At 53.3% G+C, this 21,274-nt stretch overlaps 1 protein-coding gene across 8 annotated transcripts in view; it reads left to right on the plus strand.

Annotated features, from left to right (window-relative positions):
- The window catches only part of DCTN1 (dynactin subunit 1), a 272,607-nt gene that overhangs the window by 228,006 nt on the left and 23,327 nt on the right, over positions 1 to 21,274 (plus strand). For all 8 annotated transcript variants that reach the window (XM_075573554.1, XM_075573564.1, XM_075573570.1 and 5 more), the window contains one exon: positions 9,048 to 9,214. In XM_075573554.1, the coding sequence (XP_075429669.1) occupies positions 9,048 to 9,214 (167 nt within the window). The remainder of the gene's footprint in view (positions 1 to 9,047; positions 9,215 to 21,274) is intronic.

Here is a 21,274-nt window from a genome sequence, read left to right on the forward strand (position 1 = left end):
CCGGGCTTTATTTCCTACGGCTCCTTCCTTGTGTGTGATATCCCCGGGGCTTTATTTCCTACGCTCCTTCCTTGTGTGTGATATCCCCGGGGCTTTATTTCCTACGCTCCTTCCTTGTGTGTGATATCCCCGGGGCTTTATTTCCTACGGCTCCTTCCTTGTGTGTGATATCCCCGGGGCTTTATTTCCTGCGCTCCTTCCTTGTGTGTGATATCCCCGGGCTTTATTTCCTACTCTCCTTCCTTGTGTGTGATATCCCCGGGCTTTATTTCCTATGGCTCCTTCCTTGTGTGTGATATCCCTGGGCTTTATTTCCTACAGCTCCTTCCTTGTGTGATATCCCCGGGCTTTATTTCCTACGCTCCTTCCTTGTGTGTGATATCCCCGGGCTTTATTTCCTATGGCTCCTTCCTTGTGTGTGATATCCCTGGGCTTTATTTCCTACAGCTCCTTCCTTGTGTGTGATATCCCCGGGCTTTATTTCCTACAGCTCCTTCCTTGTGTGATATCCCCGGGGCTTTATTTCCTACGCTCCTTCCTTGTGTGTGATATCCCTGGGCTTTATTTCCTGCGCTCCTTCCTTGTGTGTGATATCCCCGAGCTTTATTTCCTACGCTCCTTCCTTGTGTGTGATATCCCTGGGCTTTATTTCCTACGCTCCTTCCTTGTGTGTGATATCCCCGGGCTTTATTTCCTACGGCTCCTTCCTTGTGTGTGATATCCCCGGGCTTTATTTCCTACGCTCCTTCCTTGTGTGTGATATCCCCGGGCTTTATTTCCTACGGCTCCTTCCTTGTGTGTGATATCCCGGGGCTTTATTTCCTAGAGCTCCTTCCTTGTGTGATATCCCGGGGCTTTATTTCCTACAGCTCCTTCCTTGTGTGATATCCCCGGGCTTTATTTCCTACGCTCCTTCCTTGTGTGTGATATCCCCGGGCTTTATTTCCTACAGCTCCTTCCTTGTGTGATATCCCGGGGCTTTATTTCCTATGCTCCTTCCTTGTGTGTGATATCCCCGGGGCTTTATTTCCTACAGCTCCTTCCTTGTGTGTGATATCCCCGGGGCTTTATTTCCTACGCTCCTTCCTTGTGTGTGATATCCCCGGGCTTTATTTCCTACAGCTCCTTCCTTGTGTGATATCCCGGGGCTTTATTTCCTACGCTCCTTCCTTGTGTGTGATATCCCCGGGGCTTTATTTCCTACGCTCCTTCCTTGTGTGATATCCCCGGGCTTTATTTCCTACAGCTCCTTCCTTGTGTGTGATATCCCCGGGGCTTTATTTCCTACGCTCCTTCCTTGTGTGATATCCCCGGGCTTTATTTCCTACAGCTCCTTCCTTGTGTGATATCCCGGGGCTTTATTTCCTACGCTCCTTCCTTGTGTGTGATATCCCGGGGCTTTATTTCCTACGCTCCTTCCTTGTGTGTGATATCCCCTGGCTTTATTTCCTACGGCTCCTTCCTTGTGTGTGATATCCCCGGGCTTTATTTCCTACGGCTCCTTCCTTGTGTGTGATATCCCTGGGCTTTATTTCCTACGCTCCTTCCTTGTGTGTGATATCCCTGGGCTTTATTTCCTACGCTCCTTCCTTGTGTGTGATATCCCCGGGCTTTATTTCCTACGCTCCTTCCTTGTGTGTGATATCCCTGGGCTTTATTTCCTACGCTCCTTCCTTGTGTGTGATATCCCCGGGCTTTATTTCCTACGCTCCTTCCTTCTGTGTGATATCCCCGGGCATTATTTCCTACTCTCCTTCCTTGTGTGTGATATCCCCGGGCTTTATTTCCTACGCTCCTTCCTTGTGTGTGATATCCCCGGGCTTTATTTCCTGTGGCTCCTTCCTTGTGTGTGATATCCCCGGGCTTTATTTCCTACGCTCCTTCCTTGTGTGTGATATCCCCGGGCTTTATTTCCTACGCTCCTTCCTTGTGTGTGATATCCCCGGGCTTTATTTCCTACGCTCCTTCCTTGTGTGTGATATCCCCGGGCTTTATTTCCTACGCTCCTTCCTTGTGTGATATCCCCGGGCTTTATTTCCTACGCTCCTTCCTTGTCTGTGATATCCCCGGGCTTTATTTCCTACGCTCCTTCCTTGTGTGTGATATCCCCGGGCTTTATTTCCTACGCTCCTTCCTTGTGTGTGATATCCCCGGGCTTTATTTCCTACTCTCCTTCCTTGTGTGTGATATCCCCGGGCTTTATTTCCTACGCTCCTTCCTTCTGTGTGATATCCCCGGGCTTTATTTCCTACGCTCCTTCCTTGTGTGTGATATCCCCGGGCTTTATTTCCTACGGCTCCTTCCTTGTGTGTGATATCCCCGGGCTTTATTTCCTGCGGCTCCTTCCTTGTGTGTGATATCCCCGGGCTTTATTTCCTGCGCTCCTTCCTTGTGTGTGATATCCCCGGGGCTTTATTTCCTACGCTCCTTCCTTGTGTGTGATATCCCCGGGCTTTATTTCCTACAGCTCCTTCCTTGTGTGATATCCCGGGGCTTTATTTCCTACGCTCCTTCCTTGTGTGATATCCCGGGGCTTTATTTCCTACTCTCCTTCCTTGTGTGTGATATCCCCGGGGCTTTATTTCCTACGCTCCTTCCTTGTGTGTGATATCCCCGGGCTTTATTTCCTACAGCTCCTTCCTTGTGTGATATCCCCGGGCTTTATTTCCTACGCTCCTTCCTTGTGTGTGATATCCCCGGGCTTTATTTCCTACAGCTCCTTCCTTGTGTGTGATATCCCCGGGCTTTATTTCCTACGGCTCCTTCCTTGTGTGTGATATCCCCGGGCTTTATTTCCTACAGCTCCTTCCTTGTGTGATATCCCCGGGCTTTATTTCCTACGCTCCTTCCTTGTGTGTGATATCCCTGGGCTTTATTTCCTACAGCTCCTTCCTTGTGTGTGATATCCCCGGGCTTTATTTCCTACGCTCCTTCCTTGTGTGTGATATCCCCGGGCTTTATTTCCTACAGCTCCTTCCTTGTGTGTGATATCCCCGGGCTTTATTTCCTACGGCTCCTTCCTTGTGTGTGATATCCCCGGGCTTTATTTCCTACGGCTCCTTCCTTGTGTGTGATATCCCGGTGCTTTATTTCCTACGCTCCTTCCTTGTGTGATATCCCCGGGCTTTATTTCCTACTCTCCTTCTTTGTGTGTGATATCCCCGGGGCTTTATTTCCTACGCTCCTTCCTTGTGTGTGATATCCCGGAGCTTTATTTCCTACGGCTCCTTCCTTGTGTGTGATATCCCCGGGCTTTATTTCCTACTCTCCTTCCTTGTGTGTGATATCCCCGGGCTTTATTTCCTACGGCTCCTTCCTTGTGTGTGATATCCCCGGGCTTTATTTCCTACGGCTCCTTCCTTGTGTGTGATATCCCGGGGCTTTATTTCCTACGCTCCTTCCTTGTGTGTGATATCCCCGGGCTTTATTTCCTACGGCTCCTTCCTTGTGTGTGATATCCCCGGGCTTTATTTCCTACGCTCCTTCCTTGTGTGTGATATCCCCGGGGCTTTATTTCCTACGCTCCTTCCTTGTGTGTGATATCCCCGGGCTTTATTTCCTACGCTCCTTCCTTGTGTGTGATATTCCCGGGCTTTATTTCCTGCGGCTCCTTCCTTGTGTGATATCCCCGGGCTTTATTTCCCGCGGCTCCTTCCTTGTGTGTGATATCCCCGGGCTTTATTTCCTACGGCTCCTTCCTTGTGTGTGATATCCCCGGGCTTTATTTCCTACGGCTCCTTCCTTGTGTGTGATATCCCCGGGCTTTATTTCCTACGCTCCTTCCTTGTGTGTGATATCCCCGGGCTTTATTTCCTGCGGCTCCTTCCTTGTGTGTGATATCCCCGGGCTTTATTTCCTACGGCTCCTTCCTTGTGTGTGATATCCCCGGGCTTTATTTCCTACGCTCCTTCCTTGTGTGTGATATCCCCGGGCTTTATTTCCTACAGCCCCTTCCTTGTGTGTGATATCCCCGGGCTTTATTTCCTGCGGCTCCTTCCTTGTGTGTGATATCCCCGGGCTTTATTTCCTACGGCTCCTTCCTTGTGTGTGATATCCCCGGGCTTTATTTCCTACGGCTCCTTCCTTGTGTGTGATATCCCCGGGCTTTATTTCCTACGCTCCTTCCTTGTGTGTGATATCCCCGGGCTTTATTTCCTACGCTCCTTCCTTGTGTGTGATATCCCCGGGCTTTATTTCCTACGCTCCTTCCTTGTGTGTGATATCCCGGGGCTTTATTTCCTACGCTCCTTCCTTGTGTGTGATATCCCCGGGCTTTATTTCCTACGCTCCTTCCTTGTGTGTGATATCCCCGGGGCTTTATTTCCTACAGCTCCTTCCTTGTGTGTGATATCCCCGGGCTTTATTTCCTACGCTCCTTCCTTGTGTGTGATATCCCCGGGCTTTATTTCCTACTCTCCTTCCTTGTGTGATATCCCCGGGCTTTATTTCCTGCGGCTCCTTCCTTGTGTGTGATATCCCCGGGCTTTATTTCCTACGGCTCCTTCCTTGTGTGTGATATCCCCGGGCTTTATTTCCTACGGCTCCTTCCTTGTGTGATATCCCGGGCTTTATTTCCTACGGCTCCTTCCTTGTGTGTGATATCCCCGGGCTTTATTTCCTACGCTCCTTCCTTGTGTGTGATATCCCCGGGCTTTATTTCCTACGCTCCTTCCTTGTGTGTGATATCCCGGGGCTTTATTTCCTACGCTCCTTCCTTGTGTGTGATATCCCTGGGCTTTATTTCCTACAGCTCCTTCCTTGTGTGATATCCCCGGGGCTTTATTTCCTACGCTCCTTCCTTGTGTGTGATATCCCCGGGCTTTATTTCCTACGCTCCTTCCATGTGTGTGATATCCCCGGGCTTTATTTCCTACGGCTCCTTCCTTGTGTGTGTGATATCCCCGGGCTTTATTTCCTACGCTCCTTCCTTGTGTGTGATATCCCCGGGCTTTATTTCCTACGGCTCCTTCCTTGTGTGTGATATCCCCGGGCTTTATTTCCTGTGGCTCCTTCCTTGTGTGATATCCCCGGGGCTTTATTTCCTACGCTCCTTCCTTGTGTGTGATATCCCCGGGCTTTATTTCCTACGCTCCTTCCTTGTGTGTGATATCCCGGGGCTTTATTTCCTACGCTCCTTCCTTGTGTGTGATATCCCCGGGCTTTATTTCCTACAGCTCCTTCCTTGTGTGATATCCCCGGGCTTTATTTCCTACGGCTCCTTCCTTGTGTGTGATATCCCCGGGCTTTATTTCCTACAGCTCCTTCCTTGTGTGTGATATCCCCGGGCTTTATTTCCTACGCTCCTTCCTTGTGTGTGATATCCCCGGGCTTTATTTCCTACAGCTCCTTCCTTGTGTGTGATATCCCGGGGCTTTATTTCCTACAGCTCCTTCCTTGTGTGTGATATCCCCGGGCTTTATTTCCTACGGCTCCTTCCTTGTGTGTGATATCCCCGGGCTTTATTTCCTACGCTCCTTCCTTGTGTGATATCCCCGGGGCTTTATTTCCTACGCTCCTTCCTTGTGTGTGATATCCCCGGGCTTTATTTCCTGTGGCTCCTTCCTTGTGTGTGATATCCCCGGGCTTTATTTCCTACGCTCCTTCCTTGTGTGTGATATCCCCGGGGCTTTATTTCCTACGCTCCTTCCTTGTGTGTGATATCCCCGGGGCTTTATTTCCTACGCTCCTTCCTTGTGTGTGATATCCCCGGGCTTTATTTCCTGCGGCTCCTTCCTTGTGTGTGATATCCCCGGGCTTTATTTCCTACGGCTCCTTCCTTGTGTGTGATATCCCCGGGCTTTATTTCCTGCGCTCCTTCCTTGTGTGTGATATCCCCGGGCTTTATTTCCTGCGCTCCTTCCTTGTGTGTGATATCCCCGGGCTTTATTTCCTACGGCCCCTTCCTTGTGTGTGATATCCCGGGGCTTTATTTCCTACGCTCCTTCCTTGTGTGTGTGATATCCCCGGGCTTTATTTCCTACGCTCCTTCCTTGTGTGTGTGATATCCCCGGGCTTTATTTCCTACGCTCCTTCCTTGTGTGTGATATCCCCGGGCTTTATTTCCTACGCTCCTTCCTTGTGTGATATCCCCGGGCTTTATTTCCTGCGGCTCCTTCCTTGTGTGTGATATCCCCGGGCTTTATTTCCTGCGGCTCCTTCCTTGTGTGTGATATCCCCGGGCTTTATTTCCTGCGCTCCTTCCTTGTGTGTGATATCCCCGGGCTTTATTTCCTACGGCTCCTTCCTTGTGTGTGATATCCCCGGGCTTTATTTCCTGTGGCTCCTTCCTTGTGTGTGATATCCCCGGGCTTTATTTCCTACGCTCCTGCCTTGTGTGTGATATCCCCGGGCTTTATTTCCTACGGCCCCTTCCTTGTGTGTGATATCCCGGGGCTTTATTTCCTACGCTCCTTCCTTGTGTGTGTGATATCCCCGGGCTTTATTTCCTACGCTCCTTCCTTGTGTGTGTGATATCCCCGGGCTTTATTTCCTACGCTCCTTCCTTGTGTGTGATATCCCCGGGCTTTATTTCCTACGCTCCTTCCTTGTGTGATATCCCCGGGGCTTTATTTCCTGCGGCTCCTTCCTTGTGTGTGATATCCCCGGGGCTTTATTTCCTGCGCTCCTTCCTTCTGTGTGATATCCCCGGGGCTTTATTTCCTACAGCTCCTTCCTTGTGTGTGGTATCCCCGGGCTTTATTTCCTGCGGCTCCTTCCTTGTGTGTGATATCCCCGGGGCTTTATTTCCTGCGCTCCTTCCTTCTTTGTGATATCCCCGGGCTTTATTTTCTACAGCTCCTTCCTTGTGTGTGGTATCCCCGGGGCTTTATTTCCTGCGGCTCCTTCCTTGTGTGTGATATCCCCGGGGCTTTATTTCCTGCGGCTCCTTCCTTGTGTGTGATATCCCCGGGCTTTATTTCCTGCGGCTCCTTCCTTGTGTGTGATATCCCCGGGGCTTTATTTCCTACGCTCCTTCCTTGTGTGTGATATCCCCGGGGCTTTATTTCCTACGCTCCTTCCTTGTGTGTGATATCCCCGGGGCTTTATTTCCTACAGCTCCTTCCTTGTGTGTGATATCCCCGGGCTTTATTTCCTACGCTCCTTCCTTGTGTGTGATATCCCTGGGCTTTATTTCCTATGCTCCTTCCTTGTGTGTGATATCCCTGGGCTTTATTTCCTATGCTCCTTCCTTGTGTGTGATATCCCCGGGCTTTATTTCCTATGCTCCTTCCTTGTGTGTGATATCCCCGGGCTTTATTTCCTACGCTCCTTCCTTGTGTGTGATATCCCCGGGCTTTATTTCCTACGCTCCTTCCTTGTGTGTGATATCCCCGGGCTTTATTTCCTACGCTCCTTCCTTGTGTGTGATATCCCCGGGCTTTATTTCCTACGGCTCCTTCCTTGTGTGTGATATCCCCGGGGCTTTATTTCCTACGCTCCTTCCTTGTGTGTGATATCCCCGGGCTTTATTTCCTACGCTCCTTCCTTGTGTGTGATATCCCCGGGCTTTATTTCCTACGCTCCTTCCTTGGGTGTGATATCCCCGGGCTTTATTTCCTACGCTCCTTCCTTGTGTGTGATATCCCCGGGCTTTATTTCCTACGCTCCTTCCTTGTGTGTGATATCCCCGGGCTTTATTTCCTGCGCTCCTTCCTTGTGTGTGATATCCCCGGGGCTTTATTTCCTACAGCTCCTTCCTTGTGTGTGATATCCCCGGGCTTTATTTCCTGCGGCTCCTTCCTTGTGTGTGATATCCCCGGGCTTTATTTCCTGCGGCTCCTTCCTTGTGTGTGGTATCCCCGGGCTTTATTTCCTGCGGCTCCTTCCTTGTGTGTGATATCCCCGGGCTTTATTTCCTACGCTCCTTCCTTGTGTGTGATATCCCCGGGCTTTATTTCCTACGCTCCTTCCTTGTGTGTGATATCCCCGGGCTTTATTTCCTACGCTCCTTCCTTGTGTGTGATATCCCCGGGCTTTATTTCCTACGGCTCCTTCCTTGTGTGTGTGATATCCCCGGGCTTTATTTCCTACGCTCCTTCCTTGTGTGTGGTATCCCTGTGTGTTCAGCGAGAGTTTGCACAGTCAGTGCCCCCTTGTGTTCCCCTTACCGCCTCTCTGATAAGCACGGGATGGGGTACCTGCAGAGAGGAAGGCTTGATTGACAAACGCTGCCCCTATCCAAAGGTCAGAGAGAATATAATGTGTTCTTCATTTCTGAAAAGCAGCCAAATCTTTGCTTTAAATTAGAAAATGAAATGGTTACGTTCCTTGCAGCTGCCGGGGATTACACCTTGAGGGGTTCATTAGAGATCCACCAAAGCGGCAGCTTGAAAATCCCCGACGGCCGATATACTGATATAGCATTCGCTATCGCACCCGTTACCGCAATCGCGTTTTTTACCTGGTGATTTGCCATACAATTCAATGGAGCCGCGAGTTGCTAAGCGCCACACGCCAATGATGTTCAATAACGTCTGCTACCTGTGTATAATACGCCCCTTAGTGTTCTGAATGTCCTGAACAAAAGTATAGGCGTATATTGGCACGTGCTTTCTCTCCGCCTCCTTCGTCCGAGAGGTGACGGTAACGGGTGGCAGTGCCGTGCCGCCACGGGGGGGGAGGGGGGGTCATCACATCTGCTTCAAGTTTAGTTTTTTGTTGGTCCACATAGCACCATTCTGCTGCATCCATTTACGTCCCCCATGCACATGTCCTCAGGTTATTCCCTTAGATCAGAGGTGCGCAAATTGGGGGGCACGAGATTTATTTAGGGGGGTGGCGCGGCGGCCTCTGTAACTCACCTGAATTCAGCCGGCTTCGGGCAACACAGCGTCAAATGATATCGCGGGGTCACATGATGTGACGTCACATGATCCCGCGGCATCATTTGACGCCGGACTAAAGTGGGGCGCGACACTGGGGGAGGGCAGGCAGGGGGCGCAGTGCAGAAAGTTTGCGCACCCCTGCGGCTTAGATGACAATACAGAGAAGGTGTTGCAATGTGAAAGCTATCCTTTCTACTTCACATTCTGCTCCTGTGTGTGCAGGGAGTTTGAGGAGACCATGGACGCCCTGCAGGCGGACATTGACCAGCTGGAGTCAGAGAAGGCCGAGCTCAGGCAGCGGCTCAACAACCAGTCTAAGCGCACCATCGATGGGCTACGTGGGGCTCCGGCATCCGGCGTGGCATCTATAGTCTCCGGCATCGCAGGAGGTGAGTATGACAGACCAGGCCATGAGGCCAGGGCACGAGCCTCACTGCTCTAAACCTTCGTGCTGACCGGTGTGGGCTGGCCGGTGTGGGCTGGCCGGTGTGGGCTGGCCGGTGTGGGCTGACCGGTGTGGGCTGGCCGGTGTGGGCTGGCCGGTGTGGGCTGACCGGTGTGGGCTGGCCGGTGTGGGCTGGCCGGTGTGGGCTGGCCGGTGTGGGCTGGCCAGTGTGGGCTGACCGGTGTGGGCTGGCCGGTGTGGGCTGGCCGGTGTGGGCTGGCCGGTGTGGGCTGGCGTACTATGACTGAGTACTATGGATGCTTTTCTTTCTGTGCATCTTCTAAGGTTTCTTAAAAGGGGACACGCATGGCCACTAAGTGGCGGTACTAACCCACATGCATGCCTTAAGGCAGGGGTGAGCAAACTTTTTATGCCGAGCCCCCCTTTTTATCCATGAAATTTCTCGGGGCCCCCCCTGCCTGATGTAATAAAAATCCCATGAAAAAAAACCCTTTATTAAACGGTATACAATGTAAATACAAATATGTCTAAGGCCGCGCGTATAGTGCCCGCGACGTCACCCGTCGCCGCTAGCAAAAGTTGTATTTCGCTTTGCGGCGGCGGCGTGGGCGACCAGGCCATTGATTGGTTCAGGAGCTGTCACATGAGGCGACAGCCCCTTAAAAATCAAATATTGCCAGCTTCAAAAAATCGCGTCGCCACGTCACGCTTACTATAAGCGCACGCGGCGGCGCCAATGCATTTGTTTTCGGGCGACGTTGCGTCGCCGGCACTATAAGCGCAGCCTAAATACTTACATACTTCAACAGCTCGCTCTTGCAAAATTAGGCTGCGTCCACGCTGCCGCTGAGAGCGGTGACATCACCAACTCTCCAAGCATTAGCACAGGGTGTCCTGCATAATTTTGCAAGCACGAGTGGGGAAGTGTTTAAACTTTTTTTTATTATTTCTGTACATTCATAGTATGAGTGATATAGTGGCAGCCTACCCTCTCACATGAAGAGGATCGCAGCGAAGCAGGTTGCCAGCGGAGGAGAGCAGGACCACAGCGCTATTGTAGGCAGACACCGGAGGGAGGGGCGTTTGACATCACAGCGCTGGGGCGTTTGACATCACAGCGCTGGGGCGTGCTCCTCCGCGTACCTCCGAATCACGTGGCCCCACCTGCACTATTCTATTTGGCCGCCCGCGCGCGCACATCTTTTTCGCCTGCACAACCAGGTTTTGCTGCACGCGCCCCGCCTAAATAATCTTGCGCCTGGGGCGTCCCCCCCTCAGTTTGTGCAACGCTGCATTCAATCACAACACCCACAACCAACACACACACTCAATCACAACACACACAGCACACACTCAAATCACAACCAACACAGCACACACTCAATCACAACACACACACAGACAACCAACAGGCACACACACACGCAAACACACACACAACAGTCCATATATATACACACACAAACACACATATATACACACACAAACATACATATACACACACATACATACATATACACACACACATACACACACACACACACACACATACACAACACCCACTCAAATCACAACCAACACAGCACACACTCAATTCTACATATACACACACATTTCTACATATACACACACATTTCTACATATACACACACATTTCTACATATACATACACATATACACATATATATACACACATACATATACACACACATTTCTACATATACACACATTTCTACACACACACACACACACACACACACACACACACACACACACACACACACACACACACACACACACACACACACACACACACACACACACACCTGGTGGGTAGGGGGAGAGAGTAACTAAACCTGCTCAGGTCCCCCCATGTGCTGCCGAAAACGGGCGGGTAAAAGACAGGAGGAGGAGAAGGGCTTGTCTGTGTGCAGGGAAAGCCCCGCAGCAAGGCCCCGCCCCCTCTGCAAGACACAGCAGAGAACTGGAAGCAGCCTCTGCACGGAGCTTCTGGCCGCCCGCCCCCAGTTTCTCCACACGCAGCCTGCGCCCCCCCTACATAATCTTGCGCCCCCCCGAGGGGGCGCGCCCCCCAGTTTGCGCACCGCTGCCTTAAGGTGCCGTAAAATAACTTGTGGCCCATTCAAGTAAATGTCGTATGGCACCATAAAGGGCCTTGGGATTGGCCAGTGAGGTGCTTTGGGACTGGCCAGTGACGGGCCTTGGGATTGGCCAGTGAGATACCTTGGGATTGGCCAGTGAGGTGCCTCGGGATTGGCCAGTGAGGGGCCTTGGGATTGGCCAGTGAGATACTTTAGGATTGGCCAGTGAGGGGCCTCGGGATTGGCCAGTGAGGGGCCTCGGGATTGGCCAGTGAGGGGCCTCGGGATTGGCCAGTGAGGTGCTTTGGGACTGGCCAGTGACGGGCCTTGGGATTGGCCAGTGAGGGGCCTCGGGATTGGCCAGTGAGGGGCCTCGGGATTGGCCAGTGAGGGGCCTCGGGATTGGCCAGAGAGGGGCCACGGTATTGGCCAGTGAGGGGCCACGGGATTAGCACGTTTAAATGGGCCCTCCATGTGCTTATTTAAATTGAGACTGTAAGCTGTTCGGGAGAGGGACTCCTTTTCCTAATGTTTGCTCCTATGCCTGAAACCCTTATTCCCACGGTCTCCTATGATTATGTCCCGTGTATCACTGCTCTGGAGAGCCATGTACATGGCTGGTGCTGTACAAATAAACACATACATGTACACAGCACTGATCTTGATATGTGCAGTTTAGACACAGGGTTTGATTCTGAGCCGGGGACCTGTGTAAAACGAGGACAGTGTGGGGTCTGGTTCAGGTGGAGGGCAATAAAGAACCTTCCAGAACATCACGGGAAAGGCTTTTAGAGATCTGGGCCGGGGCTTCCGGACATGGGTGACTAGTACATGCATGTTTGCTAGAGAGAGGGGATACTTTATGCTAAATGACTTATTGAGGCCACAGAGTCGGAGTATATGTACATTAGGTCATTACCTGATACAGTGATCGTAACATTCAAGTGTTACCCAGCGTGTTACTGTATTTTCACTGGTAGGCAACGGAATATACTTCAAGGGCCACAGAGCCCTCAAACGGGCTGCACATGACCGATGTATATTTATTTTTTGTGCACAGGCCGTGGGGAGCTTGCAGCTTAATAATACTGTCCCGCTCCTCTCCTTACACAGGGAGAACTAGTGTCCCGCTCCTCTCCTTACACAGGGAACTAGTGTCCCACTCCTCTCCTTACACAGGGAACTAGTGTCCCGCTCCTCTCCTTACACAGGGAGAACTAGTGTCCCGCTCCTCTCCTTACACAGGGAACTAGTGTCCCGCTCCTCTCCTTACACAGGGAACTAGTGTCCCGCTCCTCTCCTTACACAGGGAACTAGTGTCCCGCTCCTCACCTTACACAGGGAACTAGTGTCCCGCTCCTCTCCTTACACAGGGAACTAGTGTCCCGCTCCTCTCCTTACACAGGGAACTAGTGTCCCGCTCCTCTCCTTACACAGGGAACTAGTGTCCCGCTCCTCTCCTTACACAGGGAACTAGTGTCCCGCTCCTCTCCTTACACAGGGAACTAGTGTCCCGCTCCTCTCCTTACAAAGGGAGAACTAGTGTCTCGCTCCTCTCCTTACACAGGGAACTAGTGTCCCGCTCCTCTCCTTACACAGGGAACTAGTGTCCCGCTCCTCTCCTTACACAGGGAACTAGTGTCCCGCTCCTCTCCTTACACAGGGAGAACTAGTGTCCCACTCCTCTCCTTACACAGGGAACTGGTGTCCCACTCCTCTCCTTACACAGGGAACTAGTGTCCCGCTCCTCTCCTTACACAGGGAGAACTAGTGTCCCGCTCCTCTCCTTACACAGGGAACTGGTGTCCCGCTCCTCTCCTTACACAGGGAGAACTAGTGTCCCGCTCCTCTCCTTACACAGGGAGAACTAGTGTCCCGCTCCTCTCCTTACACAGGGACCTAGTGTCCCGCTCCTCTCCTTACACAGGGAACTAGTGTCCCGCTCCTCTCCTTACACAGGGAACTGGTGTCCCGCTCCTCTCCTTACACAGGGAGAACTAGTGTCCCGCTCCTCTCCTTACACAGGGAACTGGTGTCCCGCTCCTCTCCTTACACAGGGAGAACTAGTGTCCCGCTCCTCTCCTTACACAGGGAACTGGTGTCCCGCTCCTCTCCTTACACAGGGAACTAGTGTCCCGCTCCTCTCCTTACACAGGGACCTAGTGTCTCACTCCTCTCCTTACACAGGGAACTAGTGTCCCGCTCCTCTCCTTACACAGGGAACTAGTGTCCCGCTCCTCTCCTTACACAGGGAGAACTAGTGTCCCACTCCTCTCCTTACACAGGGAACTGGTGTCCCACTCCTCTCCTTACACAGGGAACTAGTGTCCCGCTCCTCTCCTTACACAGGGAGAACTAGTGTCCCGCTCCTCTCCTTACACAGGGAACTGGTGTCCCGCTCCTCTCCTTACACAGGGAGAACTAGTGTCCCGCTCCTCTCCTTACACAGGGAGAACTAGTGTCCCGCTCCTCTCCTTACACAGGGACCTAGTGTCCCGCTCCTCTCCTTACACAGGGAACTAGTGTCCCGCTCCTCTCCTTACACAGGGAGAACTAGTGTCCCGCTCCTCTCCTTACACAGGGAGAACTAGTGTCTCACTCCTCTCCTTACACAGGGAACTAGTGTCCCGCTCCTCTCCTTACACAGGGAACTAGTGTCCCACTCCTCTCCTTACACAGGGACCTAGTGTCCCGCTCCTCTCCTTACACAGGGAACTAGTGTCCCGCTCCTCTCCTTACACAGGGAACTGGTGTCCCGCTCCTCTCCTTACACAGGGAGAACTAGTGTCCCGCTCCTCTCCTTACACAGGGAGAACTAGTGTCTCACTCCTCTCCTTACACAGGGAACTAGTGTCCCGCTCCTCTCCTTACACAGGGAACTAGTGTCCCACTCCTCTCCTTACACAGGGAACTAGTGTCCCGCTCCTCTCCTTACACAGGGAGAACTAGTGTCCCGCTCCTCTCCTTACACAGGGAACTAGTGTCCCGCTCCTCTCCTTACACAGGGAACTAGTGTCCCGCTCCTCTCCTTACACAGGGAACTGGTGTCCCGCTCCTCTCCTTACACAGGGAGAACTAGTGTCTCACTCCTCTCCTTACACAGGGAACTAGTGTCCCGCTCCTCTCCTTACACAGGGAACTAGTGTCCCGCTCCTCTCCTTACACAGGGAGAACTAGTGTCCCACTCCTCTCCTTACACAGGGAACTAGTGTCCCACTCCTCTCCTTACACAGGGAACTAGTGTCCCACTCCTCTCCTTTCACAGGGAACTAGTGTCCCGCTCCTCTCCTTACACAGGGAACTGGTGTCCCGCTCCTCTCCTTACACAGGGAGAACTAGTGTCCCGCTCCTCTCCTTACACAGGGAACTAGTGTCCCGCTCCTCTCCTTACACAGGGAACTAGTGTCCCGCTCCTCTCCTTACACAGGGAGAACTAGTGTCCCACTCCTCTGCTTACACAGGGAACTGGTGTCCCACTCCTCTCCTTACACAGGGAACTAGTGTCCCGCTCCTCTCCTTACACAGGGAGAACTAGTGTCCCGCTCCTCTCCTTACACAGGGAACTGGTGTCCCGCTCCTCTCCTTACACAGGGAGAACTAGTGTCCCGCTCCTCTCCTTACACAGGGAACTTGTGTCCCGCTCCTCTCCTTACACAGGGACCTAGTGTCCCGCTCCTCTCCTTACACAGGGAACTAGTGTCCCGCTCCTCTCCTTACATAGGGAACTGGTGTCCCGCTCCTCTCCTTACACAGGGAACTAGTGTCCCGCTCCTCTCCTTACACAGGGAACTAGTGTCCCGCTCCTCTCCTTACACAGGGAGAACTAGTGTCCCACTCCTCTCCTTACACAGGGAACTAGTGTCCCGCTCCTCTCCTTACACAGGGAGAACTAGTGTCCCGCTCCTCTCCTTACACAGGGAACTAGTGTCCCGCTCCTCTCCTTACACAGGGAACTGGTGTCCCGCTCCTCTCCTTACACAGGGAACTGGTGTCCCGCTCCTCTCCTTACACAGGGAGAACTAGTGTCTCGCTCCTCTCCTTACACAGGGAACTAGTGTCCCGCTCCTCTCCTTACACAGGGAACTAGTGTCCCGCTCCTCTCCTTACACAGGGAGAACTAGTGTCCCGCTCCTCTCCTTACACAGGGAGAACTAGTGTCCCACTCCTCTCCTTACACAGGGAACTAGTGTCCCGCTCCTCTCCTTACACAGGGAGAACTAGTGTCCCGCTCCTCTCCTTACACAGGGAGAACTAGTGTCTCACTCCTCTCCTTACACAGGGAACTAGTGTCCCGCTCCTCTCCTTACACAGGGAACTAGTGTCCCGCTCCTCTCCTTACACAGGGAACTAGTGTCCCGCTCCTCTCCTTACACAGGGAACTAGTGTCCCGCTCCTCTCCTTACACAGGGAACTAGTGTCCCGCTACTCTCCTTACACAGGGAACTAGTGTCCCGCTCCTCTCCTTGCACAGGGAACTAGTGTCCCGCTCCTCTCCTTACACAGGGAACTAGTGTCCCGCTCCTCTCCTTACACAGGGAACTAGTGCCCCGCACCTCTCCTTACACAGGGAACTAGTGTCCCGCTCCTCTCCTTACACAGGGAACTAGTGTCCCGCTCCTCTCCTTACACAGGGAACTAGTGTCCCGCTCCTCTCCTTACACAGGGAACTAGTGTCCCGCTCCTCTCCTTACACAGGGAACTAGTGTCCCGCTCCTCTCCTTACACAGGGAACTAGTGTCCCGCTCCTCTCCTTACACAGGGAACTAGTGTCCCGCTCCTCTCCTTACAAAGGGAACTAGTGTCCCGCTCCTCTCCTTACACAGGGAACTAGTGTCCCGCTCCTCTCCTTACACAGGGAACTAGTGTCCCGCTCCTCTCCTTACACAGGGAACTAGTGTCCCGCTCCTCTCCTTACACAGGGAACTAGTGTCCCGCTCCTCTCCTTATACAGGGAACTAGTGTCCCGCTCCTCTCCTTACACAGGGAACTAGTGTCCCGCTCCTCTCCTTACACAGGGAACTAGTGTCCCGCTCCTCTCCTTACACAGGGAACTAGTGTCCCGCTCCTCTCCTTACACAGGGAGAACTAGTGTCTCGCTCCTATCCTTACACAGGGAACTAGTGTCCCGCTCCTCTCCTTACACAGGGAGAACTAGTGTCCCGCTCCTCTCCTTACACAGGGAGAACTAGTGTCCCACTCCTCTCCTTACACAGGGAACTGGTGTCCCACTCCTCTCCTTACACAGGGAACTAGTGTCCCGCTCCTCTCCTTACACAGGGAGAACTAGTGTCCCGCTCCTCTCCTTACACAGGGAACTGGTGTCCCGCTCCTCTCCTTACACAGGGAACTAGTGTCCCGCTCCTCTCCTTACACAGGGAACTGGTGTCCCGCTCCTCTCCTTACACAGGGAACTAGTGTCCCGCTCCTCTCCTTACACAGGGAGAAGTAGTGTCCCGCTCCTCTCCTTACACAGGGAGAACTAGTGTCCCGCTCCTCTCCTTACACAGGGAGAACTAGTGTCCCGCTCCTCTCCTTACACAGGGAACTAGTGTCCCGCTCCTCTCCTTACACAGGGACCTAGTGTCCCGCTCCTCTCCTTACACAGGGAACTAGTGTCCCGCTCCTCTCCTTACACAGGGAACTGGTGTCCCGCTCCTCTCCTTACACAGGGAGAACTAGTGTCTCGCTCCTCTCCTTACACAGGGAACTAGTGTCCCGCTCCTCTCCTTACACAGGGAACTAGTGTCCCGCTCCTCTCCTTACACAGGGAGAACTAGTGTCCCACTCCTCTCCTTACACAGGGAACTAGTGTCCCGCTCCTCTCCTTACACAGGGAGAACTAGTGTCCCGCTCCTCTCCTTACACAGGGAACTAGTGTCCCGCTCCTCTCCTTACACAGGGAACTAGTGTCCCGCTCCTCTCCTTACACAGGGAACTGGTGTCCCGCTCCTCTCCTTACACAGGGAGAACTAGTGTCTCGCTCCTCTCCTTACACAGGGAACTAGTGTCCCGCTCCTCTCCTTACACAGGGAACTAGTGTCCCGCTCCTCTCCTTACACAGGGAGAACTAGTGTCCCACTCCTCTCCTTACACAGGGAACTAGTGTCCCGCTCCTCTCCTTACACAGGGAGAACTAGTGTCCCGCTCCTCTCCTTACACAGGGAGAACTAGTGTCCCGCTCCTCTCCTTACACAGGGAGAACTAGTGTCCCGCTCCTCTCCTTACACAGGGAGAACTAGTGTCCCGCTCCTCTCCTTACACAGGGAACTAGTGTCCCGCTCCTCACCTTACACAGGGAACTAGTGTCCCGCTCCTCTCCTTACACAGGGAACTAGTGTCCCGCTCCTCTCCTTACACAGGGAACTAGTGTCCCGCTCCTCACCTTACACAGGGAACTAGTGTCCCGCTCCTCTCCTTACACAGGGAACTAGTGTCCCGCTCCTCTCCTTACACAGGGAGAACTAGTGTCTCGCTCCTCTCCTTACACAGGGAACTAGTGTCCCGCTCCTCTCCTTACACAGGGAACTAGTGTCCCGCTCCTCTCCTTACACAGGGAACTAGTGTCCCGCTCCTCTCCTTACACAGGGAACTAGTGTCCCGCTCCTCTCCTTACACAGGGAACTAGTGTCCCGCTACTCTCCTTACACAGGGAACTAGTGTCCCGCTCCTCTCCTTGCACAGGGAACTAGTGTCCCGCTCCTCTCCTTACACAGGGAACTAGTGTCCCGCTCCTCTCCTTACACAGGGAACTAGTGCCCCGCACCTCTCCTTACACAGGGAACTAGTGTCCCGCTCCTCTCCTTACACAGGGAACTAGTGTCCCGCTCCTCTCCTTACACAGGGAGAACTAGTGTCCCGCTCCTCTCCTTACACAGGGAACTAGTGTCCCGCTCCTCTCCTTACACAGGGAACTAGTGTCCCGCTCCTCTCCTTACACAGGGAACTAGTGTCCCGCTCCTCTCCTTACACAGGGAACTAGTGTCCCGCTCCTCTCCTTACACAGGGAACTAGTGTCCCGCTCCTCTCCTTACAAAGGGAACTAGTGTCCCGCTCCTCTCCTTACACAGGGAACTAGTGTCCCGCTCCTCTCCTTACACAGGGAACTAGTGTCCCGCTCCTCTCCTTACACAGGGAACTAGTGTCCCGCTCCTCTCCTTACACAGGGAACTAGTGTCCCGCTCCTCTCCTTATACAGGGAACTAGTGTCCCGCTCCTCTCCTTACACAGGGAACTAGTGTCCCGCTCCTCTCCTTACACAGGGAACTAGTGTCCCGCTCCTCTCCTTACACAGGGAACTAGTGTCCCGCTCCTCTCCTTACACAGGGAGAACTAGTGTCCCGCTCCTCTCCTTACACAGGGAGAACTAGTGTCCCGCTCCTCTCCTTACACAGGGAACTAGTGTCCCGCTCCTCACCTTACACAGGGAACTAGTGTCCCGCTCCTCTCCTTACACAGGGAACTAGTGTCCCGCTCCTCTCCTTACACAGGGAACTAGTGTCCCGCTCCTCTCCTTACACAGGGAACTAGTGTCCCGCTCCTCTCCTTACACAGGGAGAACTAGTGTCCCGCTCCTCTCCTTACACAGGGAGAACTAGTGTCCCGCTCCTCTCCTTACACAGGGAGAACTAGTGTCCCGCTCCTCTCCTTACACAGGGAGAACTAGTGTCCCGCTCCTCTCCTTACACAGGGAACTAGTGTCCCGCTCCTCTCCTTACACAGGGAGAACTAATGTCCCTCTCCTCTCCTTACACAGGGAACTAGTGTCCCGCTCCTCTCCTTACACAGGGAACTAGTGTCCCGCTCCTCTCCTTACACAGGGAACTAGTGTCCCGCTCCTCTCCTTACACAGGGAGAACTAGTGTCCCGCTCCTCTCCTTACACAGGGAGAACTAGTGTCCCGCTCCTCTCCTTACACAGGGAGAACTAGTGTCCCGCTCCTCTCCTTACACAGGGAGAACTAGTGTCCCGCTCCTCTCCTTACACAGGGAGAACTAGTGTCCCGCCCCTCTCCTTACACAGGGACCTAGTGTCCCGCTCCTCTCCTTACACAGGGAGAACTAGTGTCCCGCTCCTCTCCTTACACAGGGAACTAGTGTCCCGCTCCTCTCCTTACACAGGGAACTAGTGTCCCTCTCCTCTCCTTACACAGGGAACTAGTGTCCCGCTCCTCTCCTTACACAGGGACCTAGTGTCCCGCTCCTCTCCTTACACAGGGAGAACTAGTGTCCCGCTCCTCTCCTTACACAGGGAACTAGTGTCCCGCTCCTCTCCTTACACAGGGAACTAGTGTCCCGCTCCTCTCCTTACACAGGGAACTAGTGTCCCGCTCCTCTCCTTACACAGGGAACTAGTGTCCCTCTCCTCTCCTTACACAGGGAGAACTAGTGTCCCGCTCCTCTCCTTACACAGGGAACTAGTGTCCCGCTCCTCTCCTTACACAGGGAACTAGTGTTCCGCTCCTCTCCTTACACAGGGAACTAGTGTCCCGCTCCTCTCCTTACACAGGGAACTAGTGCCCCGCTCCTCTCCTTACACAGGGAACTAGTGTCCCGCTCCTCTCCTTACACAGGGAACTAGTATCCCGCTCCTCTCCTTACACAGGGAGAACTAGTGTCCCGCTCCTCTCCTTACACAGGGAGAACTAGTGTCCCGCTCCTCTCCTTACACAGGGAACTAGTGTCCCGCTCCTCTCCTTACACAGGGAACTAGTGTCCCGCTCCTCTCCTTACACAGGGAACTAGTGTCCCGCTCCTCTCCTTACACAGGGAACTAGTGTCCCGCTCCTCTCCTTACACAGGGAGAACTAGTGTCCCGCTCCTCTCCTTACACAGGGAGAACTAGTGTCCCGCTCCTCTCCTTACACAGGGAGAACTAGTGTCCCGCTCCTCTCCTTACACAGGGAGAACTAGTGTCCCGCTCCTCTCCTTACACAGGGAACTAGTGTCCCGCTCCTCTCCTTACACAGGGAGAACTAATGTCCCTCTCCTCTCCTTACACAGGGAACTAGTGTTCCGCTCCTCTCCTTACACAGGGAACTAGTGTCCCGCTCCTCTCCTTACACAGGGAGAACTAGTGTCCCGCTCCTCTCCTTACACAGGGAACTAGTGTCCCGCTACTCTCCTTACACAGGGAACTAGTGTCCCGCTCCTCTCCTTACACAGGGAACTAGTGTCCCGCTCCTCTCCTTACACAGGGAGAACTAGTGTCCCGCTCCTCTCCTTACACAGGGAACTAGTGTCCCGCTCCTCTCCTTACACAGGGAACTAGTGTCCCGCTCCTCTCCTTACACAGGGAGAACTAGTGTCCCGCTCCTCTCCTTACACAGGGAGAACTAGTGTCCCGCTCCTCTCCTTACACAGGGAGAACTAGTGTCCCGCTCCTCTCCTTACACAGGGAGAACTAGTGTCCCGCTCCTCTCCTTACACAGGGAACTAGTGTCCCGCTCCTCTCCTTACACAGGGAACTAGTGTCCCGCTCCTCTCCTTACACAGGGAACTAGTGTCCCGCTCCTCTCCTTACACAGGGAACTAGTGTCCCGCTCCTCTCCTTACACAGGGAACTAGTGTCCCGCTCCTCTCCTTACACAGGGAACTAGTGTCCCGCTCCTCTCCTTACACAGGGAGAACTAGTGTCCCGCTCCTCTCCTTACACAGGGAGAACTAGTGTCCCGCTCCTCTCCTTACACAGGGAGAACTAGTGTCCCGCTCCTCTCCTTACACAGGGACCTAGTGTCCCGCTCCTCTCCTTACACAGGGAACTAGTGTCCCGCTCCTCTCCTTACACAGGGAACTGGTGTCCCGCTCCTCTCCTTACACAGGGAACTACTGTCCCGCTCCTCTCCTTACACAGGGAACTAATGTCCCACTCCTCTCCTTACACAGGGAGAACTAGTGATTATCACAGGAGGGGGGCCTTGAAATTGCAGTATTTACTGTAGGGGG

The sequence above is a fragment of the Ascaphus truei genome, chromosome 1 (assembly GCF_040206685.1).
Source record: "Ascaphus truei isolate aAscTru1 chromosome 1, aAscTru1.hap1, whole genome shotgun sequence".
In the NCBI taxonomy this organism is placed as follows: Eukaryota; Metazoa; Chordata; class Amphibia; order Anura; family Ascaphidae; genus Ascaphus; species Ascaphus truei.